Raw genomic sequence first — 15,095 nt, 5'->3', positions numbered from 1 at the left:
ATCCAGTAATCTGCATTCACTATGTACAATCTCCCACAGTACACAGGATGTGGAAATGCAGTTATTTTAGTAAATATAAACTGCTAAATATCTTTTCTCATCAGCAGTATATAGCAATCTCTCAGTGTCCAGCTGAGCACTGGTTAATCTTGTAGGAGGAGTTTTCATTCTGCTCTGACTGTCCTAAGAGGTTGCTTGACCCCTGACTGTCTGTCTGGACAGTGCTGATTGGCCCTGGCCTGATCACATGTACCCTCTCAAAGAAAAGAATATCTCTGTAACCATACACACTAAACTGAGCATGTGCAGAGTGACTCCTGGAGTTCTTTTCTATCAGCAGATGGGTTGGGGAAAGTAGAAGATAGGGAGGATCAAAAAAGACAGGTTTAAACAGCCTTTTTACACAATGTGGAGGATTAACCCCTTGGGTTCCACATTGAGTATACCAAGCATGCTTTAATGCATATACAGACTTTATACCAAGCATGCTTTACTGCATATACAGATATTACTGTTGTCGGTTTGGTAACACTTTAAGACCTCCCCCTCCAGACTAAAAATGCTGCTGTCTCCTGTGAATCTTGTCCTCATTCCTCCACAGTGGTGTCTCACTAATACTGAAGGTGTATGTTATAGAGTTATTCTGCAAATACTGTGACCCTACTTGCATATGGTAGTATTGCATTGCCTTATACTTCCTGTTTCCTGTTCTATGCTGACCTGGATGTAGTTCTGTTGTACAACATGATTCCTCACACCAGCAGCTTGTGTTGTCTGCATTCCTGTACATGAAACATGGTGTCAGAAGTGACTTGAATCAGGACTGAGCCTCTTGTTTGGAGCACAGCAGCTTTGGGAAACACAGGTTTGTGAACTACAGCCTGAGACTGTGGACTTTCTGATATTTGATAGCTCAGAGGCTTACTGACAATATGGCTGCCATGAATGGCATACCTCCTCCAGAGGGGATGACAATGAGTGGGGATTGGAGCAGCAATTGGGAATCTTTCAGAGCTGAATTTGAAGATTATTCTCTGGCTACAGGCTTGAATGAGAAATGTGCAGTAGTGCAGGCAGCAACTCTGAGAAGAGTCATGGGCAGTGAATGCAGGCATGTGTATAAACACAATCTGACCCTCACAGCAGATCAGCAACACAATGTTACAGCCATTCTAAATGCACTGGAAGCTTATTTCAAACCTGCTAAAAATGTCATTTATGAAAGGTATGTGTTTGGATGCTGCAAACAAGAAGAGGGAGAATCTTTTGATAACTTTGTTACACGCTTGAGAGAAAAGGCAGCAACTTGTGAATATGTTTATACAAGAAAACTTATTCCTGCGCCAAGACTTTCCAAATAACACTCTAAAAATGCTGCTGTGCCAATCGTGAAAACACAAACAATATAAATATAAATAAACAGCGCAAATTTAGATAATTAATCAATATAATAAATCATATAAAATAGGTGCATAAATTATTCGTGTTTGCCCTTAATCTTAAACAAAAACACCCAAAAGTCCATGTGCTGAAAACATAATTAAATTGTAGAAATAAAAGTGCCAACTTCTTTTCTTCAGAAAATACTTTCACCTTCCACCAGTGCACAAACCAACATCGAATACACTCACCAGAACTTGGTGAGTAAAGGACCTTTAAGGAATTTTTAGGGATCCTAAACCCTCTTTGGTGCCACGCTAGGGAAAATCTTCACCCTCCGAATAGACTCCACCATCCAACCAAAAGAAAAAAACTCACATAGCATAATATTGTCACACAATAGTAACTTTTTCCAAATGGAGATTAAGGCCACTCACATGTTAAACACTTGCTAAAGACATGTTTATTATGTATAAAAGGCTTCAGTTCCAGCAAATATACAAACTTTTCCTTCCAGGACTCTCACATCCACAGTGGAACAAAGACAGGACTCCTCTTAGACCAAACAGTGAACCAAGATGGCCGCTGGAACGCACCGCTCAGCGTGCGCTTTACTCACCGGAAATGACGTCAGGCGCATGAAGTGTGGACCGGAAATGCGTCAACGCGTTTCGCCCCTCCCATAGGGCGTTATCAAGACACCCATCTCCCGTCCTCACTCACTTAAATATCAAAAGAATACCCTCCCCTCCGATTTGATTGGTCAGACCACCTCCCAGGATAATTTCAGAGGCTGCTCCTCCCACTCCAAGACGTGAGAGACCTATACAAAATGCCAATCCACATAACAACATCATGAATTCTAACAATTGATATAAACAATTCAATTAAAAACAATATCTTTATAGTTTAATATAATTCATATTAACAAATGTATATCTATCTAAAAACAAATTGCAAAATAAAAAATGAAATATAGAAATAAAAATAGAAATAGATATAAATAAAAATAAAATTAAAAATAAAATAAAAAATAAAATATAAAAATGAAAATAAAAATAAAAATAAATATAAATAATAAAAAATAATAAAAGTAAAAATAAAAATAAAAATAAAAAAATAAAAAAATATAAATAAAAATAATAATAAAAATAAAAATAAATAAATAAAAAATATATATATATAAATAAAAAATGAATAAAAAAATATAAATAAATAGAAATGAAAAATAATGAAAAATAATAAATAAAAATCAAAATAAAAAAAATAAAAATATAAAAAAATTTGGGAGAGATATGCAAGATTATAAAACCCAAATTGTATATACAGTCATGGCCGAAATTGTTGGCACCCTTGATATTTTTCCTGAAAATCAAGTATTTCACACAAAAAAGGTATTGCATTAACACATGTTTTGCTATACACATGTTTATTCCCTTTGTATGTATTGGAACAAATATAAAACAGAGGCAGAAAAGCAAATATGACATAATGTCACACAAAACCCCAAAAATGGGCTGGACAAAAGTATTGGCACCCTTAACTTAATATTTGGTTGCACACCCTTTGGAAAACATAACTGAAATCAGTCGCTTCCTATAACCATCAATAAGCTTCTGACACCTCTCACCCGGAATTTTGGACCACTCTTCCTTTGCAAACAGCTCCAGGTCTCTCTTATTGGAAGGACACCTTTTCCCAACAGCAATTTTAAGATCTCTCCACAGGTGTTCAATGGGATTTAGATCTGGGCTCATTGCTGGCCACTTCAGAACTCTCCAGCGCTTCTTTGCCATCCATTTCTGAGTGCTTTTTGACGTATGTTTGGGGTCATTGTCCTGCTGGAAGACCCAGGATCTTGGACGCAAACCCAGCTTTCTGACACTGGGCCCTACAGTGCGACCCAAAATCCTTTGGTAATCCTCAGATTTCATGATGCCTTGCACACAGTCAAGGCACCCAGTGCCAGAGGCAGCAAAACAACCCCAAAACATCATTGAACCTCCACCATATTTTACCGTAGGTACTGTGTTTTGTTCTTTGTAGGCCTCATTCCGTTTTCGGTAAACAGTAGAATGATGTGCTTTACCGAAAAGCTCTATCTTGGTCTCATCTGTCCACAAGACGTTTTCCCAGAAGGCTTTTGGCTTACTCAAGTACATTTTGGCAAACTGTAGTCTTGCTTTTTTATGTCTCTGTGTCAGCAGTGGGGTCCTCCTGGGTCTCCTGCCATAGCGTTTCATTTCATTTAAATGTCGACGGATAGTTCGCGCTGACACTGATGCTCCCTGAGCCTGCAGGACAGCTTGAATGTCTTTGGAACATGTTTGGGGCTGCTTATCCACCATCCGGACTATTCTGCGTTGCAATCTTTCATCAATTTTCCTCATCCGTCCACGACCAGGGAGATTAGCTACAGTGCCATGGGTTGCAAACTTCTTGATAATGTTGCGCACTGTGGACAAAGGCAAATCTAGTTCTCTGGAGATGGACTTGTAACCTTGAGATTGTTGATATTTTGCCACAATTTTGGTTCTCAGGTCCTCAGACAGTTCTCGTCTCCTCTTTCTGTTGTCCATGCTTAGTGTGGCACAGACAGACACACAATGCAAAGGTTAAGTGAACGTCTCTCCTTTTTATCTGCTTTCAGGTGTGATTTCTATATTGCCCACACCTGTTACTTGCCCCAGGTGAGTTTACAGGAGCATCACATGCTTGTAACATTCTTATTTATCCGCAGTTGTGAAAGGGTGCCAATACTTTTGTCCAGCCCATTTTTGGAGGTTTGTGTGACATTATGTCGAATTTGCTTTCTTTCCTCCCTTTTTTTGTTTTGTCCCAATACACACAAAGGGAATAAACATGTGTATAGCAAAACATGTGTTAATGCAATACGTTTCGTGAGAAATACATGATTTCCTGGAGAAATATCAAGGGTGCCAACAATTTCGGCCATGACTGTAAATGGCAAGAAGATACCAGTAAAGGGACTGATGTTTCTAGAAACTCCTCTAATGAGGGGGATATTAAGGTTCAGGATTTAGATTCGGAAACTCCTGTATTAAAAGTCAAAACCCGGTTGTGAGATATTCTAAAAACAATCATATAAATTCATCACCGAATAAAAAGAACGATGAAAGTGCCCCATTAAATTACAGAGTACCAATTCAAAATAGATTTGGACCACTTGGGGGGTCCCCTTATAGTCATCAGAATGAGGGTATGTTTTTTCCACGGGGGGGATTTGGAGGTCCCCCATGGAGAGGGGGAAATACAAGGGGAAATTCCAATTGGAGAGGAAGAGGGGGCCCTTCTTACCCGCCCAGAGGGGGGAGGGGGGGATGGAGACCACCTCCAAATTTTCAAAATTTTCAAAACTTTCAGAACCCAAATTACCAGGACCCTTATTGGGGACATAGAGAAAGAGAGGATGTAGAGGAGGTAAAAGGAAAAAGGAAAAGGTCAATGTGAATATAGGGATTTTCAATCTAAGTGATTATGTTTTAAACGAGGAGGAATTAAAAGTTTTAGCACTAGGCTTGAAATTTGCACCAGATAGGAAATTAAATAAAGTTGAGACCTATATAGACCTGCAAAAGTTTATTAGAAAATTAAATTTAAAAAAATATTGGAGTAAAAATAAAGATCAGATGGGAAAAGATTTCCATAACGAAAAAAAGAAAATTGATGGGAAAAAAAGTGATGAGAAGAATGAAGGTCTGTATAGGCATACTGATTTAAGAAATAAATCTGTATTCAATCCTAGGGTGGGGAATAATTGTTGTATAGATGCATTTAAGAAGATGGTGGAATATGACTTGGAGTTATTATCCCTTTCGAATAAGAGAACTAAGCATGATTTAGTAAGAGGTATCCAGCAACTAGAGAAGAATAATGATATTGTAATAAGAGCAGCGGACAAAGGGGGAGGTGTTGTAGTGTTGAATAAGAAGGATTACTATGAGGAACTCAATAGATTGGTGGGTGATAGGAGTACTTATGAACTACTTAAGGGTAACCCTATAAAAAGCTATAAAAATAAATTTGTGAAAATAGTGAAAAAAGGTGAAAAAGAAGGTTTTTTGAATAAGAGAGAGGCAAAATATTTAGTACCGAACGCACCTGTTACTCCAGTTATATACCAATTACCTAAGATTCACAAGAACTTAATGAAACCACCGGGAAGACCCATAATAAATGGGATCGATTCACTTTTCTCTAGGCTGGGGGAGTATGTGGATAAATTCCTACAGCCTATAGTTTCGGTCTTTCCATCGTATTTGAAGGATAGTGGTGATTTAATTTCAGTTTTAAAACAAGTAAGAATAGAAGGTAATTGTGTCATGGCAAGTGTAGATGTTAATGCATTATATACAAATAATAGACATGCTGATGCTTTAAGAGCGGTAAAATGGTCATTAAAGGAAAAATCAGGGTTAAAAGCTGAACAAATTAAATATCTTCTTGAATGTCTGGATTTAGCAATGTCGAATAACTATTTTTGGCATTTGAATAGTTATTACAGACAGTGCACCGGGGTGGCAATGGGAGCGAAGTATGCTCCATCAGTAGCTAATCTTTTTATGAGTATGTGGGAAGATAAAGCAATTTTTGAAAAGAAGAATCATAAGTTATTGCTCTATAAAAGATTTATAGACGATATAGTGATAATCTGGAAGGGTACAAAGGAAGAACTGGAGGATTACATTCATGAAATGGGGTGTAATCCTTATAATATATCCTTTACAAACTATATTAGTACAGAAGCGATTAATTTCTTGGACTTAACTATCTACAAACAAGGAGATTCGTTGTATACTAAGACTCATTTCAAAGAAGTCGATAGAAATGCATACATCCCCACACATAGTTGCCACCATAGGAATTGGCTAAGATCCATCCCTAAAAGCCAATTGATAAGACTGAAACGTAATTGTGATGATAAGGAGATCTTTCATAAGCAAGCAGATACTTTGTTAGAGAGATTTAGGGAGAAAGGTTATAAAGAGGAGATATTAACAGGTGCAGTTAACCAGGTAAGTAAAATTAGAAGAGAAGATTTGTTAAATAAAATAAAGAAAGAAAATAGAAGAGGGGAATTATCCTTTATAACGGGGTATTCGAATCAGCATAAGGCTTTTGAAAATATAATACGAAAACACTGGCAGATTTTAAAAAGGGATGAGGTTCTTCATGACCTATTACCTAAGAAACCTTCATTTGTTTATAGAAAACCACCTACACTTAGATTAAAATTAGCAAAAAATGTTCCAGATATTCCAAAGAAAAAGGCGACTTTTCTTGATAGTGTGGGGTTTTTTAAATTTAAAAGATGTTTGGTATGTAAAACAATGAAAGGAGATAATATCAGAAGGTACGATACGTTTTATTCTTGTTCAAATGGTTCCTCTTACAAGATAAAAAACTTTATATCATGTGATAGCTCGTTTGTCACCTATGTGTTAGAATGTCCATGTCATCTTCAATACTTAGGGAGAACATCTAGAAAATTGTCAGTGAGATTAGGGGAACATATTAGAAATATTAAAAAAGGTTATAAGTATCATAGTCTTTCCCATCATTTTAGAATGTATCATAACAGGGACCCATCTTGTTTGAAATTCTGTGGGATTGATCGAGTTTTAGCACCTTGGAGGGGAGGAGATAGGGTCAAGTCCATCTCACAGAATGAAACGAGATGGATCCTAAAATTGGGTTCCTTGTTGCCCAGGGGGTTAAATTCAGATATAGATATCAACTGTTTCCTGTCAGATTGGTAAGAGTAGAGAATTTAGTGTTTAAAGACTGCTATATATTTGATATTTTTTATATTGTTTATTTTATTTTTTATTTTTGATTTTTATGTTTATTTATTTACATATTTTTATATTTATTTTGATTTTATTTTATTTTTATTTTTATATTTATTTTTATTTATTTTGATTTTGATTTTGATTTTTATTTTGATTTTTATTTATTATTTTTCATTATTTTTCATTTCTATTTATTTATATTTTTTTATTCATTTTTTATTTATATATTTTTTTTTTATTTATTTATTTTTATTATTATTTTTATTTATATTTTTTTATTTTTTTATTTTTATTTTTATTATTTTTTATTATTTATATTTATTTTTATTTTTATTTTCATTTTTATATTTTATTTTTTATTTTATTTTTAATTTTATTTTTATTTATATCTATTTCTATTTTTATTTCTATATTTCATTTTTTATTTTGCAATTTGTTTTTAGATAGATATACATTTGTTAATATGAATTATATTAAACTATAAAGATATTGTTTTTAATTGAATTGTTTATATCAATTGTTAGAATTCATGATGTTGTTATGTGGATTGGCATTTTGTATAGGTCTCTCACGTCTTGGAGTGGGAGGAGCAGCCTCTGAAATTATCCTGGGAGGTGGTCTGACCAATCAAATCGGAGGGGAGGGTATTCTATTGATATTTAAGTGAGTGAGGACTGGAGATGGGTGTCTTGATAACGCCCTATGGGAGGGGCGAAACGCGTTGACGCATTTCCGGTCCACACTTCATGCGCCTGACGTCATTTCCGGTGAGTGGAGCGCACGCTGAGCGGTGCGTTCCAGCGGCCATCTTGGTTCACTGTTTGGTCTAAGAGGAGTCCTGTCTTTGTTCCACTGTGGATGTGAGAGTCCTGGAAGGAAAAGTTTGTATATTTGCTGGAACTGAAGCCTTTTATACATAATAAACATGTCTTTAGCAAGTGTTTAACATGTGAGTGGCCTTAATCTCCATTTGGAAAAAGTTACTATTGTGTGACAATATTATGCTATGTGAGTTTTTTTCTTTTGGTTGGATGGTGGAGTCTATTCGGAGGGTGAAGATTTTCCCTAGCGTGGCACCAAAGAGGGTTTAGGATCCCTAAAAATTCCTTAAAGGTCCTTTACTCACCAAGTTCTGGTGAGTGTATTCGATGTTGGTTTGTGCACTGGTGGAAGGTGAAAGTATTTTCTGAAGAAAAGAAGTTGGCACTTTTATTTCTACAATTTAATTATGTTTTCAGCACATGGACTTTTGGGTGTTTTTGTTTAAGATTAAGGGCAAACACGAATAATTTATGCACCTATTTTATATGATTTATTATATTGATTAATTATCTAAATTTGCGCTGTTTATTTATATTTAACTTGTGAATATGGCACACTCAGAGACGAATTGATAAGGGACAAAATTGTTCTTGGTATTGCTAGCGAGAGCACACGCAGGCGCCTCCTAAGAGAACATGAGTTAACTCTAAACGCAGCCATTGAGACGTACCGTACAGCAGAGCTCACTGACAGACGTCTGAAAGTTATGGAAGAGGACAGACAGCAGACCGACAGCATAAACATTGCAATGCAGCATCGCAACATAAACAAACTTCAGCAACGCCACCTGATGAGCACAAATACTGCCAACCCTACAGCTTGCAAATACTGTGGTACTGTGCATCAAAGAATTAAAGAGCAGTGTCCAGCTTATGGGAAGTCTTGTAAGTCTTGTGGAAGAACAAACCATTTTGCTAACGTTTGTTTGTCAAGTAAACGACGGCCATCAATAGGCAAATTACACAATGTGGAGAACACATCCACATATCAGGAAGAGACACACACCACTGAAGTTATATACAGCAGTGAATTGATCGGCACTGTGCAATCCAGAGGAATGAAATGGTTTGTCACTTTACATTTAAATAATAAGCCCCAATCCTGCCAGCTCAATTCAGGAGCAACTTGTGATGTAATGTGCTTAAGAGACAAAATGGTGTTAGCACCAGAAGCACGTCTACTGCCAAGTGACACCAGGTTAAAGTTATATTCAGGTGCGATTATGAAATCTCTAGGGCTCTTCAAGACAGAATGTGCCATACGTGGACTAACACACAAGCTGGAGTTTGAAATTGTGGAAGCCTGCCAAAAGCCACTGTTGTCTGGCTCAACCTGTGAGCGTCTAGGGCTGATACGTTTCTCCGTCCCTGCAGAGCTTAATGTGATGGACAATCTATCCAAGGGGCCCTTGACAAAACAACTGCTGCTAAAGGAATTTAGTGATGTGTTTAATGGGCCAGTGGAATCTGTACCAGGGGAAGTTCATTTCGACCTTGATGTGAGTGTCCCTCCAGTCCAATGTGCACCACGCAATGTGCCGGTGGCATTAAAACAAGCAGTTAAGGCACAGCTTGACCAGTATGAGGCCAATGGACACTTGGCACCAGTGAGTGACCCAACTGACTGGATAAGTAACATGGTGATTGTAAGGAAGCCAAATAAGCTACGAATATGCATAGATCCCAAATTCTTAAATATGGCACTGAGACGATCTCACTACATCATGCCAACTCTTGAGGATGTTTTGTACAAGCTGCCAAAGGCACGTCTGTTCACACTTGTTGATGCCCGGGATGCATTTTTACAGTGTAAGTTGGATGATGCAAGTAGTTACATGACAACCTTCTGGACTCCGTGGGGCAGGAAAAGATGGCTCAAACTGCCTTTTGGAGTATCAGTTGCACCAGAGGTGTATCAACGTAAACAACATGAACTATTGGCTGGACTCGGTGGTATTGAACCAATAGCTGATGACATCCTTGTGGTTGGCTGTGGGGACACAGATGAGGAAGCAGAGCAAGATCATGATGGCAAACTGCTGGAACTGATGAATCAATGTAGGCAGGTAAAATTGAGACTTGGCATGAAAAAACTGCAATTCAAGGTCAAAGAGGTCCACTTTCATGGACACATTCTATCCTGGGAGGGTTTGAAGGCTGACCCAGAAAAAATCAGAGCCATACTGGATATGCCGCAGCCAGCAAATGTGAAATCCCTGCAACGCTTCATTGGATTTGTTACCTACCTAGCAAAATTCCTACCACACCTCTCCGAGGTCTGCGAGCCATTGAGAAGGCTTCTAGACAAGGACGCTGTTTGGCATTGGCTTCCTAAGCATGATAATGCAGTGCAGGACATCAAACGCTTGGTCACGGACACACCTGTCCTGAAGTACTATGACGTTACAATACCTGTAACTATTCAAAGTGATGCAAGCAAAACTGGACTTGGGTGTTGCCTATTGCAAGCTGGCCAGCCTATCGCTTTTGCTTCAAGGGCACTGACTCTTACGAAACAAAACTACGCACAAATAGAAAAGGAGTGTCTGAGTATAGTGTTTGCCTGCCAGCGTTTTCATCACTACCTCTATGGGCGCGACGAGATCACGGCAGAAACTGACCATAAACCTCTGATTTCTATTTTCAAGAAACCCCTTTTGTGTGCACCCAAACGTCTACAGAGCATGTTGCTCACATTACAAAACTATTGCCTAAATGTTGTCTATAAACCTGGTCCTGAAATGTACATTAGTGACACTCTTAGCAGAGCTACAGCAGCAGGTGGTACACCTGAGTATGCACAACACACAGTTTGCAATGTTCAACGGGACCTGGATGTCCTGTCATAGATTAATCATTCAGACTATTTAAACGTCACGGACCAACGATTGCTTCAGATAAAACAGCACACTGAAACTGATGAGAGTTTGCAGGCTCTTAAATATGTTGTTCTGAATGGTTGGCCTGATTCCAAGTTGGAAGTGGCATTACTTGTGAGAGAATATTGTACTTTCAGAGATGAAATCGCCATTCAGGATGGTATACTGTACAAGGGGCCAAGGGTCATCATTCCTAAATCTTTAAGATCAGAGATGCTGACTCGTATTCATGCCAGTCACATTGGCGGAGAAGCATGCTATAGGCAAGCACGTGATACCCTATACTGGCCCAACATGCAGAATGAGATTAGAGACTTTGTTAGCTGTTGCTCGGCATGCAATGAATATGCGCAGGCACAACAGAAAGAACCTATGATGTCGCATGTGCTGCCCACCCGGCCTTGGCAAATTGTAAGCATGGACTTGCTGAATTATGCTGGCCAGGATTTTCTACTAATTGTTGATCACTATTCTGACTTTTGGGAGATTGAGCTACTTCCTGACCATCGAGCGTTGTAAAGCACAGTTTGCACGTTATGGCCAGCCGGATAGAGTAATCTCGGATAATGGACCTCAATTTGCATGTGAGCAATTCAGACGGTTCGCTAAAGATTGGGGATTCGAGCATGTTACCTCATCCCCGAGGCACCCGCAAGCAAATGGCAAAGCGGAATCGGCTTTCAAGATAGTGAAGAATCTTTGTAAGAAGGCCAAGTTTGATGGTACTGATCCGTGGAAGGCCATTCTACATTGGAGGAACACCCCATCTGAAGGCATGGACAGTAGTCCTGCACAGCGCTTGATGTCTAGGAGACTGAAGACTTCATTGCCTGTGGCAAACATATTACTTGATCCTTGTGTGGTTACAGGTGTCCCGGCAAAACTGCAGCGGAGGAAACAGATTGCCAAGCTGTCATACGATGTGTCTGCTAAAGACTTACCTGAACTAAGCATCGGAGAGTCAATCCGTATGAAGCCGCTTCCAGGTGACAGGACCGGTCGCTGGAGACTAGGTTCCTGTGTGCAGAGAGTTGCTCCTCGATCATATCTTGTGGATGTAGAAGGCAGTCTTTACCGCCGCAATCGAGTGGACCTGCAAAAGGCAGAACGATTCACCACACAAGCCTATGAGCATCCTGCATGTGATCCTCCTGAGGTGCTCAATGCCCCAAGTCCTACTGGACCATATACTCAAAGCAGAGAGAACTCTGCTGTCATATCGAGATACAATGAGGATGACAAAATGCAGCCACATATCCCGTCAAGTTCTTCTTTGCCAAACACACCAGCCAGGAAAGAGGGTAGCTCCTTATCAACACCTTCTGGAGCTGAACGGATTTCCCCAGGCAAAATCCCTGTGGTCTTGCGTAGTGGTCGAGTTTCAAGACCACCAGATAGACTCAATCTGTAGTGTATCTACCAGTAACACAGTATGCCATGTTCAAGACTGTTCAGGATCTGTTTTAGTTTAATTGTTTATAAGGTTTGAATTGAATGTAAAAAAGGGAGATGTTATAGAGTTATTATGCAAATACTGTGACCCTACTTGCATATGGTAATATTGCATTGCCTTATACTTCCTGTTTCCTGTTCTGTGCCTGACCTGGATGTAGTTCTGTTGTACAACATGATTCCTCACACCAGCAGCTTGTGTTGTCTGCATTCCTGTACATGAAACAGTGTATTACTGGCCAGATCACCAGGTGAAAACAGAGAGGAAAAAGCCAAAGAAAAGAAAACTGATGCAGCCAACACATCTAATGATTGATAAGCTGCAATATATTACATATTTGGTTTTGGGTTTAGTACCACTTTAAGGCTTACATCAGAGCCCCCTCATTAAGTAAATACAAACTATTAAAAACACTAATCTTCCTGGGTTATCCTCTCCTTTTTTCTTTCTTTTTATCTTTATCTCCTCTTACAGTCATGGCCGAAATTGTTGGCACCCTTGATATTTCTCCAGGAAATCATGTATTTCTCACGAAACGTATTGCATTAACACATGTTTTGCTATACACATGTTTATTCCCTTTGTGTGTATTGGGACAAAACAAAAAAAGGGAGGAAAGAAAGCAAATTCGACATAATGTCACACAAACCTCCAAAAATGGGCTGGACAAAAGTATTGGCACCCTTTCACAACTGCGGATAAATAAGAATGTTACAAGCATGTGATGCTCCTGTAAACTCACCTGGGGCAAGTAACAGGTGTGGGCAATATAGAAATCACACCTGAAAGCAGATAAAAAGGAGAGACGTTCACTTAACCTTTGCATTGTGTGTCTGTCTGTGCCACACTAAGCATGGACAACAGAAAGAGGAGACGAGAACTGTCTGAGGACCTGAGAACCAAAATTGTGGCAAAATATCAACAATCTCAAGGTTACAAGTCCATCTCCAGAGAACTAGATTTGCCTTTGTCCACAGTGCGCAACATTATCAAGAAGTTTGCAACCCATGGCACTGTAGCTAATCTCCCTGGTCGTGGACGGATGAGGAAAATTGATGAAAGATTGCAACGCAGAATAGTCCGGATGGTGGATAAGCAGCCCCAAACATGTTCCAAAGACATTCAAGCTGTCCTGCAGGCTCAGGGAGCATCAGTGTCAGCGCGAACTATCCGTCGACATTTAAATGAAATGAAACGCTATGGCAGGAGACCCAGGAGGACCCCACTGCTGACACAGAGACATAAAAAAGCAAGACTACAGTTTGCCAAAATGTACTTGAGTAAGCCAAAAGCCTTCTGGGAAAACGTCTTGTGGACAGATGAGACCAAGATAGAGCTTTTCGGTAAAGCACATCATTCTACTGTTTACCGAAAACGGAATGAGGCCTACAAAGAACAAAACACAGTACCTACGGTAAAATATGGTGGAGGTTCAATGATGTTTTGGGGTTGTTTTGCTGCCTCTGGCACTGGGTGCCTTGACTGTGTGCAAGGCATCATGAAATCTGAGGATTACCAAAGGATTTTGGGTCGCACTGTAGGGCCCAGTGTCAGAAAGCTGGGTTTGCGTCCAAGATCCTGGGTCTTCCAGCAGGACAATGACCCCAAACATACGTCAAAAAGCACTCAGAAATGGATGGCAAAGAAGCGCTGGAGAGTTCTGAAGTGGCCAGCAATGAGCCCAGATCTAAATCCCATTGAACACCTGTGGAGAGATCTTAAAATTGCTGTTGGGAAAAGGTGTCCTTCCAATAAGAGAGACCTGGAGCTGTTTGCAAAGGAAGAGTGGTCCAAAATTCCGGGTGAGAGGTGTCAGAAGCTTATTGATGGTTATAGGAAGCGACTGATTTCAGTTATGTTTTCCAAAGGGTGTGCAACCAAATATTAAGTTAAGGGTGCCAATACTTTTGTCCAGCCCATTTTTGGGGTTTTGTGTGACATTATGTCATATTTGCTTTTCTGCCTCTGTTTTATATTTGTTCCAATACATACAAAGGGAATAAACATGTGTATAGCAAAACATGTGTTAATGCAATACCTTTTTTGTGTGAAATACTTGATTTTCAGGAAAAATATCAAGGGTGCCAACAATTTCGGCCATGACTGTATGTCTCAGGGTTTTTACTATTCCATACCTTTGATGCTCCTCTTAATGTCATTGGCCTTGCGGTTAGGCTGCCCTAATAGCATGCCCATATATCTCATATTTGGGCGTTGTGACCGATGTGACCATGTTATGATTTTGGGTAGTACTGTTTTGGGCCTATAATGGCACCCTTGGCCAGCGCCAGGTTTTCTGCTGCCTTTGTTTTCAGCTACTGTTCTGGTAATTGTAACTTACGTCAATAGACATGTATTAATATTATAAAACGGCACTGAATTGCACAAACATAAGCCCTCTCTACTGTTTAATCAAAAGAATGAGAATACATTGTTACTCCAGCAATTACTAAATTGCAAAACAGCCCAGAATGTTCTACATGACCTGATTATTTAAAAAGCAAAGAATAAACTTTTGTTCTGCAAACAGGCATACTTTGAAGAATGGGAAAAAAGTAGGCCATCTCCTGACAACTATCACCAAAGCCCAGTAGTCTGGTATCTTTAATAATTTTATTAATAGTGGTGGAAGTTGTGTGGTCTAGGGCACAGGGAGTCTTTATAGTATTTCAGGAATTTTACCAGTGCCTATATAGCTCACCATGCTTGTATTCCCTTTACTGAAGAGGAACTTTGTGCTGCAATAGCC

General features: G+C 39.2%; 1 protein-coding gene across 1 annotated transcript in view; it reads right to left on the bottom strand.

The window, feature by feature from the left end:
- Positions 1–14,536, bottom strand: part of LOC149443749 (stimulated by retinoic acid gene 6 protein-like) — a 78,361-nt gene extending 63,825 nt beyond the window's left edge. The window contains exons 1-3 of the mRNA XM_089655335.1: positions 14,482–14,536; positions 11,835–11,986; positions 10,261–10,345 (exon numbers count right to left, since the gene is read on the bottom strand). Of these exons, the coding sequence (XP_089511461.1) occupies positions 10,261–10,345; positions 11,835–11,986; positions 14,482–14,536 (292 nt within the window). The remainder of the gene's footprint in view (positions 1–10,260; positions 10,346–11,834; positions 11,987–14,481) is intronic.
- Between the last annotated feature and the right edge of the window lie 559 nt (positions 14,537–15,095).

Source organism: Staurois parvus, unplaced genomic scaffold, assembly GCF_062004578.1.
Source record: "Staurois parvus isolate SC_StPar_1 unplaced genomic scaffold, SC_StPar_1.0 ptg000832l, whole genome shotgun sequence".
Lineage (NCBI taxonomy): Eukaryota > Metazoa > Chordata > Amphibia > Anura > Ranidae > Staurois > Staurois parvus.
Note: the sequence above shows the minus strand (reverse complement) of the source record. Positions and strands in the feature narration are given on the sequence as shown.